General features: G+C 41.1%; 1 protein-coding gene and 2 long non-coding RNA genes across 4 annotated transcripts; 2 read left to right on the top strand and 1 right to left on the bottom strand.

The window, feature by feature from the left end:
* The first annotated feature begins 1,774 nt into the window (after window positions 1-1,774).
* On the top strand, window positions 1,775-8,710 carry LOC134444576 (ribonuclease inhibitor-like). The gene is made up of 4 exons (XM_063193842.1): window positions 1,775-1,863; window positions 7,549-7,722; window positions 8,123-8,296; window positions 8,491-8,710. Exons 1-4 carry the CDS (start codon window positions 1,775-1,777, stop codon window positions 8,708-8,710), a joined length of 657 nt encoding a protein of 218 aa, XP_063049912.1.
* A 126-nt stretch (window positions 8,711-8,836) lies between these two features.
* Window positions 8,837-9,922, bottom strand: LOC134444578 (uncharacterized). Of its 2 annotated transcripts, none has more exons than XR_010034030.1 (3): window positions 9,720-9,922; window positions 9,549-9,616; window positions 8,837-9,468 (listed from the first exon to the last, which is right to left on the bottom strand). It is a non-coding gene; the product is annotated as an uncharacterized LOC134444578 (long non-coding RNA). The 2 variants fall into 2 exon arrangements; XR_010034031.1 differs by having other exon boundaries at window positions 9,703-9,922.
* A 266-nt stretch (window positions 9,923-10,188) lies between these two features.
* Window positions 10,189-15,066, top strand: LOC134444579 (uncharacterized). The gene is made up of 3 exons (XR_010034032.1): window positions 10,189-10,358; window positions 10,649-10,813; window positions 14,986-15,066. It is a non-coding gene; the product is annotated as an uncharacterized LOC134444579 (long non-coding RNA).
* Window positions 15,067-16,334: the final 1,268 nt, after the last annotated feature.

Here is a 16,334-nt window from a genome sequence, read left to right on the forward strand (position 1 = left end):
GGAAACAGCTTGCATTTAGCAATAAACCCACCTCGGTAACAACATGCCTGCTTCACTGATGTCATGGAGTGTCTGTTGTCACATTGATCCAAGGTGGCACAGTGTTGTCAGATTTTCCTAATTGGACAAAAAGTCAGCCTACATTTTTCTCATGTTGCGATATGCACGTTGGATCGGCATTGAGAATTTCCGCTACTCGCAGTTATTAGCCTGGTAAACCAGCGCCACCCGCTGGGCGCTGACATTTTTCAGCTGCGATTGGTCTGGCCTCGGATCTGAGAATGTTTTGAACACTGTGCCCTGAGTCTTGCAAAACCAATTACAACGCAGAGATTTGTTTTGAATCAAAGTGGGCGGGGTTTTGAGGGAGTGACGACGAAGCTTGCAACACCGTTGGGAAAGCACATCAACGGCAAAGATCGCGATTGGTCAGAGCGCCAGGCACGGTTTGAAAAAACAACAGGTTGTTCTCATCAGCAATCGTCCGAGGTATTGTTCATCGGGGTCAGACTAAATTTCTCCGGTCTCACATTTAGGCTGGTTTATCAGGCTACGCAGTTATAGCTTTCATAATATAGAACGCATAGCAAGGAAGAATGATCGGTTTGCTGCTAGGGCAAGGTGTTAAAAAGTATCATGGTACAAAGTTATATCCCACCTCTGACTTGCTTTGAAGCAGGTGGGTCTTGGAACTCCTTTGTGACTGCCTAGGTCTCAGGGATTGAGGGACTATTTTTTTCTTCGAACACACTTGATTATGCGGGACAAACTGTCAATTATTACGGTATTATTATTAATTTGCGGACGCTTGATTTGGGCTTCAAACGCTGTACATGCAAGAGCTACGCGGGACGCGTAGTCACCCTAGCGTGCATGAGAGGCTGTTTCTCAACAGTTCAACAGTTCAAAATAGTGCAAGGAGTGGTGTTCAAAAAAGGTAACGTAAAGTTCATAACATCAAACAAGGTTTCAAGGTTTCAAAATCCATTACAAATCTTGGCCTGTGGCTCTTAAATAATAATAATAAGAAGAAGAAGGAAAAAGAAGAAGAAGAAGAAGAAGAAGAAGAAGAAGAAGAAGAAGAAGAAGAAGAAGAAGAAGAAGAAGAAGAAATCAATTATATGTAGTGCTTTTCTAGATACTCAAAGACGCTTTACAGCTAAGAACCCCACGTTGGGCTTGCATGCCCACGGGGACCCCGGTTGGAGTCCGGACGGGGTCATTTCCCAACCCTACCCCATCTCTCTCCGCACTCACTTCCTGTCACACCTTCACTGTCCTATCCGAAATAAAGGCCCAAAGAAAGCCCATTTAAAAAAAAAGACGCTTTACAGACCATTTAACACAAAATAAAAACAAACAGAGTCTCAACAAAACAGCAAACTGCAGTGGAAGAGAAATGTTCATGTTGATATGGAGCTGTAATTGTGATAGACAATATAGTGAAAAACCCCCGGGGGCAGTGATGAAAATGGGGATAAGAAAATCCTGAGCCTCCTAACATGGCAGCAAGTTCGGTTTGAGGAAGAGAGCCAAAAAAGCAGGTGAAGGTTTTTGAGTGGCGGACGGAGCCACGGAGAACATGTGGTGTAGCCTTAAACTCCATGGCCGGGAGACGCCGAGGCTGGAGGGAGGAGATGGCTATAGTTGCAGGGGCCAGTGAGACCAACAGGCATGCAGGCTCAACAGCCCTGCACTCGTAGACCTCCCGAAGTGTTGATGTAAGTGGAGTCGGAAAATATCCCTCGACCGACAGTTGTTCTGGAAAGTAGCCATGGCAGAGGGACAGTGCCAGTACAGCTGGAAAGCCGTCATGGTTCGTCCAGCCAGTCAGCGGCAACGAGTTGTGATTCGTCCAATAAAGTTGGTAAATAGTTCTTTTTTTTTAGTGGAGTTGAGTGCAAGTATTGAGTAGTAGTAGTAGTTGTGTCTTTATTGTCCTCCATGGGGGAAATTTCTTCTAGTAGGTGGCGCATTGGACATGAGGACAGTCAATACATACAACAGCATTCAACATTTACCCTTAGACACACCTTGTACCTAAAACATGACAAAAATTGACATGGACATGGACATTGGACATAGACAGGTATTATTTAACCATCATCAATCATCAGCAGTCCCAGTATATCACATAGCATTCCTGTAGCATAGGAAAAGTGCAAAATCAGCAAGGGGTAAAATCAATAAATACACGGCAGATAAAAACTACACAAGTGCAATCCCTGCTCAGGCCTGCTGAACAGGCTGCAAGATTAAGATGTACATTTTTGTTTACTCTGTTTGTTAAAAAGGCCAACAACCTGTGGAATAAAAGAGTTCTTCGTCCTGTTTTTAATAATAGCAGGATATGTGAATCTGTTGCCTCAAGGGTGAACAAAGGATGATTTCGATCCATTAAAATTGTGTCCATTTTGTCCAGTGACCGTTCGCTATCTATGAGTTCCAGAACTTTCAAGGTAGTTCTCATTAACTTGCTAGAGGTTGTTACTATTTTTATGAGTCTGCCTTTTTGTGCCTCTGTTACGTTACCAAACCAACAGAGGATGCCAAAGGTTAGGACACACTCCACAAAGGCACTGTAAAACATCTTGCCAATTTTGTGGTCAACTTCAAATGACACCAATTTCTTTTAAAAATACAGTCTCTGTCGTCCTTTTTTCTGTACCCTTTCTGTATGTTGCTCCCAACGCAACTTGTCATCTAAAATAACACCCAGGTACTTGTACTCCGTTACTGACTGTATTATATATGGGCTGCCCATTAATTGTGCTGCCAGTTGGTTTCACCTTCCTGAAGTCTACAGACATCTTCAGTTTGTGGAGTATGGCGTGCTCTTATCCAGATAGTTTGTTGGCTTCTTGGGTTTGGGTGCTCTTTAGTCCAAGGTATAGTACTTCCAGGATCAAAAAATGAGAATAAATTCTCTGACTAAGGCACTCCGAATTAAAATGTCTTTATTAATATGACAGGTCCTACATGGACATATTAAAAACAAGGCCCACGCGTAGCGGCATGAGTGCCTTCTTCAGGGCAGTAACACAAAAGAACAGAGACTATGTCTATAGACATCTCCTTGTTTTTGCTGTGTTGAGGAGCAGCTTGGACTTGTCACAGCAACAAATAAAGTCTTGTAGGACAGGACCATGGTCTTGTTCGCCCTGTGTCAGCAGACTGACCTGGACCTCGTTTCCCGATAACGATGGTTCTTAGCCTTACGTGTGTCGTTAACCAGTGATCCTACGAATGTTCTTAGATTTCCTACGACTGTTTCCCAAAGACACTCGTACATGAACGCGCGTGCACAGCCTCTAAGATCATTCGTAGCGTCGCTCTTAAGGATCGCTGTCCACATATGTGGTGCTGAAGTGTCCTCTGAGTGAACTGCGCCGTCATGCTGCTAAACCATTTACAAAATGTAAGGCGTGTGTCAGTATCGAAAGTTGTTTTCTATAAGGGTGGGACTACATTTGTAGCAGTTTGCAACTATCGACAGGAGTTATTGTTGGCAAATGAAATAAAATGCACACACACAATGAAATCATGCAAAACCATGAGCTACGCCGTTAAAAGCGCGTGCAGTTGGCTACCGTGCTTAATATTTAAGAAGACAAGTAGGCCTAGGAGTTCCAAATTGGGTTGTGCATTTGTACTGCGCACTCAAGGCTTTAACAACTGTGAGGAACATTTTGCACGGCAGTCTGCTGTTATTAAAACAAAAAATCTACACGGATCCCCACCGCTGACTTTTTTATGTCATAGTTTATCTTTAGCCTACAACTATCGTGTATTTTCTGCGTCGCCTTCCCTTTCTTAGGGTAGGCTACTTGAAAATGAAAGAGGGCGCAACGACTCGCTGACCGTTTTTCTTTTTTTTAATGTTTCGGTCCTAGTGGCCTTCCGACATCACCACTCTTGTCTCTGGTCGCCGAAGCCCCCTATTTATTTTGCGTGTGTATGCCGTGTTCTTGTTCACGAAGCACCCACACAAATTATGACAGTTTAATAATGCCCTGATTTATCAAACACAGCTGAACTATTTTACTGCCAGTAAATTATTTCCCAAACACATTGCTTTTATTTTATACACTAAACACAATTAATGTTACAGTGTCAACTGTGGTGCCATGATTACACTCCCGTCTTAAAACATCAACTTGAAGTGCAAGTTTCCTCTTTTCCTGTGGGTGTCTCTACTGTGCCATGCCACTCGCGTCTTAAAACAGCAATCTTATGTGCAAGTTTCTTCTTTTCCCTTCATATCCTGTGCGTGTCTCCACTGTGCCATACCGTTACGATCAATCTTAGCGCGTTAAGACTACCCCAGACCACTCGTGGATTACTCTTAGAGTTACGTGTCAACCTGCGATGGTTCTTTGCTAAGTTGGCTTTGGGAAACGCTCCGTGAGCTCTACGATGGTGTTACGTGTGAACTTAAGTAGCACGTAGCGTTATGTTGTGTTCGGGTCATTTTTGACCCGTTTTCAAGTTTTAGTGTGAAAAAAACACACTTTCCTTTATTTTCTTGGAATAAGGCTTCATCTAATCCTCAGTCACAATCATTTCAACATAAAAAAAATATGTTTTGTCATTTTAGTAAATTTTAAAGGTCCAAAAAAAAAAAAGTTACATCTGTGGTGTTCGGGGGTCAAAATTGACCCGGTATAGATTTTTGGTTGTTGTATGCATTTCTGAAAAGCTGTTGGTTGCCCTTTGTCTTCAGTTTGGTGATTTATGGTGAGGGAAATATATTTCTTGCCTGAACTTTTTTTTTGCCAGCTTTTTGATATTACAAATCCAATATGGCCGCCGGACAGTCGCATACACTACAATATGTCATATCTGTATATGTATATGTAAATATGTAATATATGTAATATATGTAAATACATTTTTGCACATCATTTTTTCCCAAAAACGTATAAAAAATTCATAATGGCACCCAAACCTGTAGAACTGGTCTTATACTTTATATAAAGTTGATGTGGCAATGACATAATGGTCCATGTTCATGGCATAGGGGATTCAGATGAATAGTGTGACTTTTTTAATGTTCATTAAGGTGTTAATTTCCAATGGCTTTGCATTAGATTGGCGGAATAGCTGTGACTCTGACAGAATTGTTATTTTGTATATTTACCACACTAAAATCATATAAATATTGAAAAACACCAAGTCAACATATTTAAACATTAATTTTATGCACTGAAAAGCTAATTTAGTTGACATTTGGTCTTTATCCTGCTATAAATCTCTTTGGGTTGGTTTAGACCCGAACACCACAAATGTCACTATTGATGATATTTTCAAATATTAGAGAAAAACTAATAAAACAAAATTGGGGGTTGTTGCACTCTCATATCAGCTGTAATACATGGACAACATAATCACTAATTGTATCACTTTGGGAGGTATTAATAGTGAATTTATGCAGATTTTGATAGTTTTGGTTATCAAAAACGATTTGCATAATGTAAGATAAAAGATCTTTTAAGTCAAAAAGATGAATACATCAAGTAATATTTCTATGGATATGAATACATACCAAGTTAGCCATGAGATGAAAAACAATATTTGATGATAACTAGTGTTTTTAGGTATTTTATAGCTGAGTTTTGTCATCACGGGTCAAAAATGACCCGAACACCACAGGTGTATGCAGCTTATGAACACAACACAAGGGTTAAGGCCCTTTCGGAAACGAGGCCCAGAGCAGTGTCATCTGCAAGCTTAATTTAATGTCTACCAGGGTGAGAACTAATACAGCTGTTAGTATATAAAATAAACAATAACGAGATAGCACACACCTTTCCTCCTTGCCTTTTGCGTATGGCCTTGAGATGCAACCGTATCTGAAGTATTCACGAAAAAAATAGAGTAATTTTCGTGGTGCATTCACGTTATTGCCCGCCTTTCGTAAAGTCTTCACGAAAATAATAGATTAATTTTCACGCTGCCTATTCACTTGAATTGCCCGACTGTTGCCTAGCGACCCACTAGTTTGATGCCCTTTCGGTAGCCTACCGTCACATGGTAATGAAACATTTCAAACAAGCAATTTAGGGTTAGGTTTAGGGTCAAGGTTAGGGTTAAGGTTAGGGTTAGGTTTAGGGTTAAGTAGGGTTAATGTTAGGGTTAGGTTTAGGTTTAGGTTGAGGGGACATAAGGCGTAAGTACCGAAAGGGCGTCGAATTAGTGAGTCACGAGTGTATCAGCAGTGTTCTGTCAGCACCCCCTCCCCGCCCCTGCAGACGTTTGGATAACCATAGCAGCAGTGGGGCAATTCAAGTGAATAGGCAGCGTGAAAATTAATCTATTATTTTCGTGAAGACTTTACGAAAGGCGGGCAATAACGTGAATGCACCACGAAAATTACTCTATTATTTTCGTGAAGATCTTACGAAAGGTGTGAGATAGGGCTCTGAGATGTGAGGCAACGTCATTGACGAAAACTAGACCTTGACAGTCGGTCGCGTTTCCGATATCTGCGGCCGCCATGTTACTCCAGATTTAACCCCATACTTCGCACAGCGAATTAACTGTATTGCTGTCGCCTTATGTCGGGGAAATCTCCATGCAATTAGTGTTAATTGCCGTCGATAGCCCTATATGAAGTGCATTCTGACTGTATGAACGTTAAACAAGGTAACTATATTATTGTCTACTGTCTGTTTCCTATTTTTCCTGCACTGGTGGCAATGCATAGTACAACTAAGTTTGTCCGCTAAATCTCTCACAACTTAACCAACAGGGCAAAGAAAGTGTCTTTCTGCACGGGCGCTCTGTCTGTATTTTGAGTTCATGCTGTTGCTATGGTTATCCAGCGTCTGCATGAAAAAAAAAGGTTGACAGAAGCGGTTTGCCTCCGCTGAAACACCGCTGATAAACACACTCCGAGTCCTGACCAACTATGAGTAAAGTAAATCAAATTAATTGTTGGCTATTATAGGCCTACGCATGCATGACTACCCAAAATACATGAAAAAAATATTTACGAAATAATAGGGCATACAGACAACAACGGAAGGATTTGTCTATCGTAACCTGCCGTCTCTGATACAACATTAAGTTAGTGGTAGCCTACTGATGACTCCTTTATCGGAGTGAGGTAATGAAATGCGAAAATCCTTCCCAAAAAAATCTTGCTTTACAAGTAAAACTGTTGTTGGCAGCTGAGTTAGTCCGAGGTAAGATGGCAGCACTGTTCCCTGATCTCTGCCTACAGTTTAGAATGCCGACTTCACTGTTTTCTCTATGGAGGCGGGGAATCAGCAAGTCGAAGCAATGGGTACGGCGCGAGGACGCAAGGTAAGAAAGTTAAGGGGCGGGGTTGTCCGGCCGAAGTCCGGACAGCTGGTCACCCTAGTGTGTGTGCGCGCGCGTGAGTACGCATTCGCATCCGTGCACATTTGCGTGTGTGTGTATGTGACGAACCCGTGTATTTCATAGAGTCTATGTTACACAGCATGTAGAGCAGTGCCCCCTCTCTCTCTCTTCAGGCTTGAGTCCTGAAGTCTAACAGAATATATATGTTTTTCATCTCTCCAGCTTGTCAGACTGTACTGTAACAGGAGAAGGATATGCTGCTCTGGCTGCAGCTCTCAAATCAAACCCTTCACACCTGGAGGAGCTGGACCTGAGAGGAAACAACCCTGGACACTCTGAAGTGAAATTACTCACTGATTTACTAGAGGATCCTGCCTCTAAACTACAGAGACTAAGGCAAGAACATGTCCATTTTATACTGATCAATAATTCAATTGAAAACCAGTCAGTTTTAAATCTAAAATCAGATTTCAACAAAACATTTAGATCATGGAAGGGATGATGGTGGCTAGTAGAAAAATGAGAGTGTTGACTTACAGTATGGGGTGTTGTCTTCTTGTGGAGTGATATTAAAAAAACAGCTATAAGTTCCTTGCCATTGGTAGCATGCTGATATTGAAGTCATAAGTCTGTTAGGCAGAATTACAAATGTTGAACATCTGTTAGACAGAATTACAGACATGCAATTGTTGCTGATCTCAATTAAAGTGAATGGAGCATTGTATGGTGTAAAGACAACCAAATAATGTATTAAGAATCATAATCTTTTTTCTGTTTTCTTTTTATATTTTTCCAGGCTGTTGAGTAGTAATGCAGCAGATACAGGCCTTGTGTATCTGACTTCAGTTCTGGGTGGAAACCCCTTAACCCTGACAGAGCTGGACCTGAGAGGGAAGATAACAGGAGACTCAGGAGTGAAGCAGTTCTGTGCTCTACTGGAGGATTCACACTGCAGATTTAAGAAAGTCAAGTTAGTAATTAATATCTTTAATTTATTTGTTCAATATGTGTGTCACAAGACTTGGTGTTTATGTGTAGGTTTATTTATGATGTACTGACAGATTCCAAATGATGGTCCATCCCCTTCAGCCCTGCTTCCTGACATTAGGCATAAGCAACATAATAATGAGTAACATCAGGTAATAGACCTTTTCATCTCCCCAGCTTGTCAGACTGTGGTGTAACAGGAGAAGGATATGCTGCTCTGGCATCAGCTCTCAAATCAAACCCTTCACACCTGGAGGAGCTGGACCTGAGAGGAAACGACCCTGGAGACTCTGAAGTGACATTACTGACTGATTTACTAAAGGATCCTACCTGTAAACTACAGAGACTAAGGAAAGAGCATTTCCATGATGTTATACTGTTTAATGAATCTGCATAACATTTTGATCATAGAAGGAATGATGGTGGCTAATATCTGTTATTATCATAGAAAAATATTGTAGCAAAGTGGAGTATAGCGACTACGCCACCTGGTGGTAGTAAGTGGTATCACCAGGAATTAATTTACTGAAAGGCTAAACAGGTTCGTTGTACAGAGACAGAAACGAGGGTCCCAAATACATTTGTTTTATTTTTCTTTTCAACTGTGCAAACTTGGTTTCAATAAATAAAGCAGACAGTTAAACATACATTTTGCGCACACTTGCACTGAAGTAACGCAGTCCAGTCACAGAAAAGGGGTTAATAGGATGAGGTGGAACCACGAATGGCGCCCGACATACCAGCAGCAGGGGAAATGTATCTCAAATCCCAGCAAATCAAAGCACACAAAAACATAAATAAAATCACAAAACCACTGTAACATAAGCATGCAAAACTCAAAAGAAAATGTAAATAAGTCACTGCACACACTAGGCTACTGGATATGAAGGCGTGGACGCAGCCACCAGAGCCGTTTCCCTAGAATGGGTGACTGATGCGCACACAGCCCAATAGGCGCGATGCGGATGGATAAAGGCGGCTGACGCAGCCAAAGAGCTCGGCGAGCTCAAACAAACCACGCCACAAGATACAAACAAAATAAAACACAAACAGAAAATAACGAAAATCAAACTCTTCTCCAGACAAAACAGCAGTTGGAGCGGCGTATACGGGCATCCCACATTGCGTCCTCGTCCTGGAGACGGCTGGTGCGCACTACGAACACAAAGGCTTCAATTACCAACCCGAAAGGAAGTTAACACATTGAATGATGTGCGCGCGGCCACAATACCCACCTTTGCGCACTGGGATCTCTCACACACAACTGCCGCGGAGCCTCCCCTTTCCCACGCGTAATTCCAGGCTAAGGAAAGTACAAATACGGCTCACATTAGAAACCGGCAATAACTATAAAAGTTCAATAGATGTGTGCGGAGATCCACAACTTACCCTGGCCTACAGCTCACTAGGCGGGGATTACCAGCGCAATAGGGCAACGACAAAGGGTCAATCGAACGGCAACGTCTCAAACGAACGCAGCGTGCCCACGCCAACAATGCGGTCTGGCCGCAGCGGAATATGCCAGTCCAGGAAGCAGTAGCCTTGCCAAGTAAATAGCCTAACTCCCGCCCACTGCTGTCAGTCAATCAATCAGACGCGCGTATGCAGGTGCGCCCTGCTACAATCATATTGTTGATATGCACAGTATGCAGTTTTAACTACTTGCAGAGTGATATTAAAAAGCAGCTATGTACAAGTTCCTTGCCAATGGCACCATGCTGATATTGACATAATTACAAATGTTAGACACAATTACAGACATGTAATAGTTGCTGAGCTCAATTAAAGTGAATGGAGCACTGTATAGTGTACTATAAGACAACCAATGTAATATCATCATCTTTTTCTCTTTTCTGTTTATGTTTTTGTAGGCTGTTGAGTAGTGATGCAGCAGATGTAGCCCTTGTGTATCTGACTTCAGTTCTGGGTGGAAACCCCTTACTCCTGACAGAGCTGGACCTGAGAGGGAAGATATCAGGAGATTCAGGAGTGAAGCAGCTCTGTGCTCTACTGGAGGATCCACACTGCAGATTCAAGAAAGTCAAGTTAGTAGTGTAATGTGTTCAATATGTGGGTCATTCTATAATTAGATTAACATTTCAGGGTTTACTTTTTGCACTGTAAATTTAAAGAAAGTCGAGTTACTAAGTATACTTTTAAAGTTATTTTTTTCAATATTTGTGTCACAAGACTTGATGTTTATGTGTTGGTTTATTTATGATGTACTGGCAGATTCCAAATGATGGTCCATCCCCTTCAGCCCTGCTTCCTGACATTAAGCATAAGCAACATAATAATGAGTAACATCAGGTAATAGACCTTTTCATCTCCCCAGCTTGTCAGACTGTGGTGTAACAGAAGAAGGATATGCTGCTCTGGCATCAGCTCTCAAATCAAACCCCTCGTACCTGGAGGAGCTGGACCTGAGAGGAAACGACCCTGGAGACTCTGGAGTGGAGCTCCTTACGGCAGCAGTGACCAATCAGAAGTGCAAACTCAGGTGAGAGAGTGGAGTTGGTTTAAAAGTCAGTGTGATAAGAGTATGTTTTCCAGTGTACTGCATAAAAAAATAAAACAATGTATGATGGAGTGAGGGATAGGTCTATGTGTTGGCCATTTTAAGCATTTCACAAAGGGATACAATACAACCAAGAGAACCCCGATGGGTTCAGGACAGTCTTTTTGGCAAATAAAATACAGTGCACACAATCAAATAATGCCTGAGTTTAAACTGGAGGAAACCAGCAAACTGCACGGTGGGGCTGCCTTTCCTGTAGCATTTATAAATAGGCTACAAGGTCCACTTAAAATCCCTTAAAGGATAACTTCAGTCAATTTCAACATGCAGTTGTAATGCTCACACTACCCTGGACTTGTCAGTACCTGAGGTTTTTTTTCTTCTTCTTCAGCCTTTTCCGAGATCCTGGTCATTGTAATGGGGGCAGCGGTTTGTTTACATTATTAAAAAAAAAACGTTTTTATTCCCAAAAACATCCAAAAGGTTATGCAACATCAGCAGACAACTAGCAAACAGTGGTACCTTTTGGGAAAATATTTAGAGTAGGCGTATGTTAATTGTTTTTAAAATGTAAACAAATGCTGCCCCGATTAGAATAACTCATATCTCGGAAAGGGCTGAGCCGAAAAATGTGCCATCACCGGGTACTGACAAGTCAAGGGTAACATGAGCAATATAGTGGGGTCGTAATAGGCTCAGTCATTTCAAATTGGTGTTAAAGTTTGGTTTTCACTTCCAAGTTGAAGTTTTGGGTCTATAGAACAATTTGAGTTCGAGTGTCAAACACACAGATAACAAAATGGCCTGCGGGGGGCGCTCTAAAATATATAAACTGCTATAACTTTTTATTAGTTAAACCAAATTTAACATATGAGCTATGTATGGATTCAGCATGAAGAGGAGAAACCGGTGAGCTAAGTATTTGGTTACCAGATTAAAGACACACTATATAAAAAACACACTTTTAGCCAATGGACAGCCATCACCGGGTACTGACAAGTCAAGGCTAAGGTGAGCAATGCAGCATATTAAAATTGACTGAAGTTGTCCTTTAAGATGGCAGGAATGAACGTTTGTGGTTGACTTCTCTGAGGGGCTTGTTCAATATCTTGATGTCTATGTATTGAAAAAAGCACAGGTTGTGGCTGCTTTTTTCCCCAAAATGCGCTGTCACAGGGTTGTGCTCATCACAGTCAATGCACGCTATACCTCCAGTGGCACGCTGTAATAGTCATCGAAAAGTTAACTACCATAGTACTACAATACTATGACATAACACATTGCCTTTAGTAATGCACTACGACTTGGTCATTGTCATTCTGTTAACAGCAAATGTATAACACTGTGTTTTAATGGGTTAATGAATGTGTGGGGTGATAACTGTCTCCACAGAACGGTGTTTCTGTCAGCAGAGCAACGAGTCGCAATTGAATTTGTTTTTAGTTTTCTGACGTTCATAACGAAACACGGACAAAATCTCCAAATTTGGAATGGCTGAATCATTATGGTCAAGTAAAAATATTATTTTCTGTGTCATTTAGTCTCGTCCACGAAAATTAGAGTCTCTCTCTCTCTCTCTCTCTCTCTCTCTCTCTCTCTCTCTCTCTCTCTCTCTCTCTCTCTCTCTCTCTCTCTCTCTCTCTCTCTCTCTCTCTCTCCACTTAGATCATTATCACACATCAGTTATGCACAGAAGGCTGACGAATTTTAAATTAGATTAGCAAGAACCATAAGAAATAGGAGAAAAGCAGAACATCATCCAGCATCCCCATTGGAGATTGAAGTCCCTGCTCTCTCTGTGATCATTTCACTGCAACATTACTATCTCCTTTGCACTGACTTTAAAGGTGCACTGTGTAATATTTTTAGCAGTTTCTTTCCATTTTGAGTTCACACAAGGAAGAGCGCGACACTGCTTCTTCACAGTTCACCATTTTTTTTTCTTTGGTGCTGACGTGTAGGCACTTATGCCTTCACCAGAGAAGCAGTTCCTTTCCAGAATTCATGCCTCCCACTTGAAATGTGAAACGATGTATAAACACCATTTGGACATGAATGGTTCTCTTCTGTGAAACAAAAATGTTGGTTTAAAAAAAAATGTTTTCCCCAAAAAATGAACCTGCAAAAGGGGGGTTGTGTTATATTCCAGATCACCTTATATTCAGGTCATTACGGATAACACTATTATCATATACTGTTGACCTACAGCTGGGAAACACAATGGTCACTTGAACTCTTTCCCCAGACAGCATAACACTATCGACCATACCTTTATTTTATTGACTATCTTAACTGAGCACAGCACTATCGACCATACCTTTATTTTATTGACTACTGTATCTTCAATAATTATTTGTATGCACTATCTTAACTGCCTGACAGCTTTAGCTCTTTCAAACACTCGCCAATCTCACCCTCCCAACGTCGAAAAATTCAAAATCAAAAATCTGATGAATGAGCTGCATGCAATAGAAACACATCGCAAGGGTGAAAAAAATCATAATAATAAAACGTCTTCATTTTCAAAACATCCACGCCATCATGATACAGTGGTGATGCAAGGTCAATTTGAATAAACTTGAAGATGAGACTGCAGATGTCCCGCAAGGGCCTATTGCATTGCATGTTGTACCCACAGTACTCATTGAAAACACATACTGTAGGGTAGAGTGATAGTGTTGGATAATCTGCATCACTTCGGCGTCACAGTGTCCCAGCTGCCGCAGCGTCCTTACTGCTCACAACCAGCCCTGGCAGGGGGCTCCCCTAGGTGGCCGCTGGTCTCTGCCTGAGGTTTCTTCCTGACTATAGGGTTTTTATTTTCTCAGACCTCACTGAGCTTTTTTCCCCCTACAAACTATGATTCAAGCGAAAGGGAGTTTTTCCTCACCCCTGATGCCACCAGGGGCCGCATCTGAGCGCCCAATCTCTGTGTGACCATCTATGACTTATGCTAGGCCCAGCCACTATGGACCTTACACATCTAAGAATCCTGGTCCTAACCTACGTTGACCTTATTGACTCTACAATCTCTATCTATCTCTTCTTCCTCTGCCTTCCTGCTATTTCTGCCTCTCCTCTATACCTCTCCTTTTAAATCCATCTCTAACAATGATGTTTTTTTTTCCCATTTGTTAAGCACTTTGAGTTACATGCCTTGTATGATACAGTGCTATACAAATACAAAGTGGTAACACTTTAGAATAATGGATGCAAAAAAGCATGATAAAGACTTAATAAATAATTAACTATTGATGAACAAAACATTAACAAACGTTTGTAAATGACTAGGAAATGTAAACAAATGCTTGTAAATGACTAGGAAATGCTGTTAATATTTTATATTTATCAAACATTTACAAGTTGCTTGTAAATGAATAAAACACTCTGTTATAAGGTGTGTAAAATCTTGCAGATATCATTTGTAGATATTTTATGAAGCATTAATAAAGCTTAGTTAATAATAAAAACCTTTGTTAATGTTTTATTCATCATTAGTTAATTGTTTACTGAGTCTTTACTAAGGAACATTATTATAAAGTGTTACCTTTATTATTATTGTCGTTGTTGTTGTTGTTGTTGTTGTTGTTATTATTATTATTACTTCTGCATGTGCTGATACACTCTGCACATCTGTGTTGGTATTCAGAATGCCTCTCCACAATACTCAGTCAGTCAGGGTCATTAGTAGCCCTATGAAAATAGTTTGTGTCATTGTAATTGTGGTGCACTGCTCTTTCGGATGAAGACATGTAAATATTAGATCATCTGTGCACAACTTATAGAAGAACACAGGTGTGGATATGTTGGAAGCAGGAATAAAACATCAACACATACAGACACACACTCACGGTCACATAGAGTACAACAATACAGACACAGATGGAGAGGGGGAACATTAGTTGCTGGAAGGGCTAATGTTGTACAATACATTGGCATTGAGGTTAGATTAGGTAGACATTACAGTTATGTTGTATTATGTCAGGTTGACCTTTTCCATCTGTATAATGTTTAGCTATGACTGCAACTGTGTAATCTTGGAACTGAAAGACTTCAAAACTCGCAACAGAAAAAAGAAAACCTTATTTGTCACAATGGTGATCAGTGATGAATCTCAACTTAAATTTGGCTCCCCTATCTCTCCCATTTTGTAGGTTGTTGTCTGATGAAGCAGAAAGAGCCTGCGAGTATCTGACTTCAGTTCTGGATGGAAACCCCTTACTCCTGACAGAGCTGAACCTGTATAGGAAGATATCGGGAGACTCAGCAGTGAAGCAGCTCTGTCCTCTACTGGGGGATTCACACTGCAGAGTCAAGATACTCAGGTTAGTCATTTAATGTGTTTTTTTTCTGTTTATTTATGAAGTAGTTACGAGCAGTAAAGTATGATTGTTATGTTAGCACAGTTGTGACTTGTTATTATCTGGTTTTAAATTGTGTTATTGACTAGTTTGCATGTACTGTAAGATTGCAATAAGCATGTATTTGGCTTGGTAGTTGGCCTTGGTGTGCAGTATGTATTTGGCATGGTAGTTGGCCTTGGTGTACAGTAAGCATGTATTTGGCATGGTATCTGGCCTTGGTGTACAGTATGTATTTGGCATGGTATCTGGCCTCGGTGAACAGCATGTATTTGGCATGGTATCTGGCCTTGGGGTACAGCATGTTGTGAATAAATTCACTGTATCACCTTATCAAAATTCACCTGAAAGAAAACCCACACAGGAGACAGAGGTAGCTTTTAACATTCTGCAGCAGAATGGGGGTCCTGTTCATCACAGAGATGTTACAGCAATGATACAAGCCCCGGTCTGCTAACAGTGGTCACATGCTTTTATTTGCCCCTAACAATGAATCACTAACGTAATTGTTAGTTTAACCAAACAAGGAAATAGTTCAGCTAACGAAGAATAAACATACAAGTTTTTAGGTCAGCCAGGTGGTAACTTGTCTGTGACAACACAGATGTCACATTAATCACAGCAAGTGACAACACAGGGACAGAGCTCACACATGGACAGAGTTCACACATGGTTTAACTAAACAGAGTTTTAACTAGAAACACAGAAAGCAAAAGTCCTAACTACAAGTTATACTTTTATATTTTCAATAATACATGTATAAATGCAGATAATTTGTTAACACATGTATTTGGCATGGTAGTTGGCCTTGGTGTACAGTAAAGCATGTATTTGGCATGGTAGTTGCCGGCCTTGGTGTACAGCATGTATTTGGCATGGTAGCTGGCCTTGGTGTACAGCATGTATTTGGCATGGTATCTGGCCTTGGTGTACATTGTACAGTAAAGCATGTATTTGGCATGGTAGTTGGCCTTGGTGAACAGCATGTATTTGGCATGGTAGCTGGCCTTGGTGTACAGCATGTATTTGGCATGGTATCTGGCCTTGGTGTACAGCATGTATTTGGCATGGTAGTTGGCCTTGGTGAACAGCATGCATTTGGCATGGTAGCTGGCCTTGGTGTACAGCATGTATTGGGCATG

Source organism: Engraulis encrasicolus, unplaced genomic scaffold (genome assembly GCF_034702125.1).
Source record: "Engraulis encrasicolus isolate BLACKSEA-1 unplaced genomic scaffold, IST_EnEncr_1.0 scaffold_59_np1212, whole genome shotgun sequence".
NCBI classification, from domain to species: domain Eukaryota; kingdom Metazoa; phylum Chordata; class Actinopteri; order Clupeiformes; family Engraulidae; genus Engraulis; species Engraulis encrasicolus.

What these genes read in the sequence shown, in the direction of transcription:
- LOC134444576 (XM_063193842.1), top strand. Translation starts at nt 1,775, where the DNA reads ATGGCAGAGGGACAGTGCCAGTACAGCTGGAAAGCCGTCATGGTTCGT. An exon ending in GTTGTGATTCGTCCAATAAA is followed by an intron (nt 1,864 to 7,548) that starts GTTGGTAAATAG and finishes TCATCTCTCCAG; the next exon opens with CTTGTCAGACTGTACTGTAA. An exon ending in TGCAGATTTAAGAAAGTCAA is followed by an intron (nt 8,297 to 8,490) that starts GTTAGTAATTAA and finishes TCATCTCCCCAG; the next exon opens with CTTGTCAGACTGTGGTGTAA.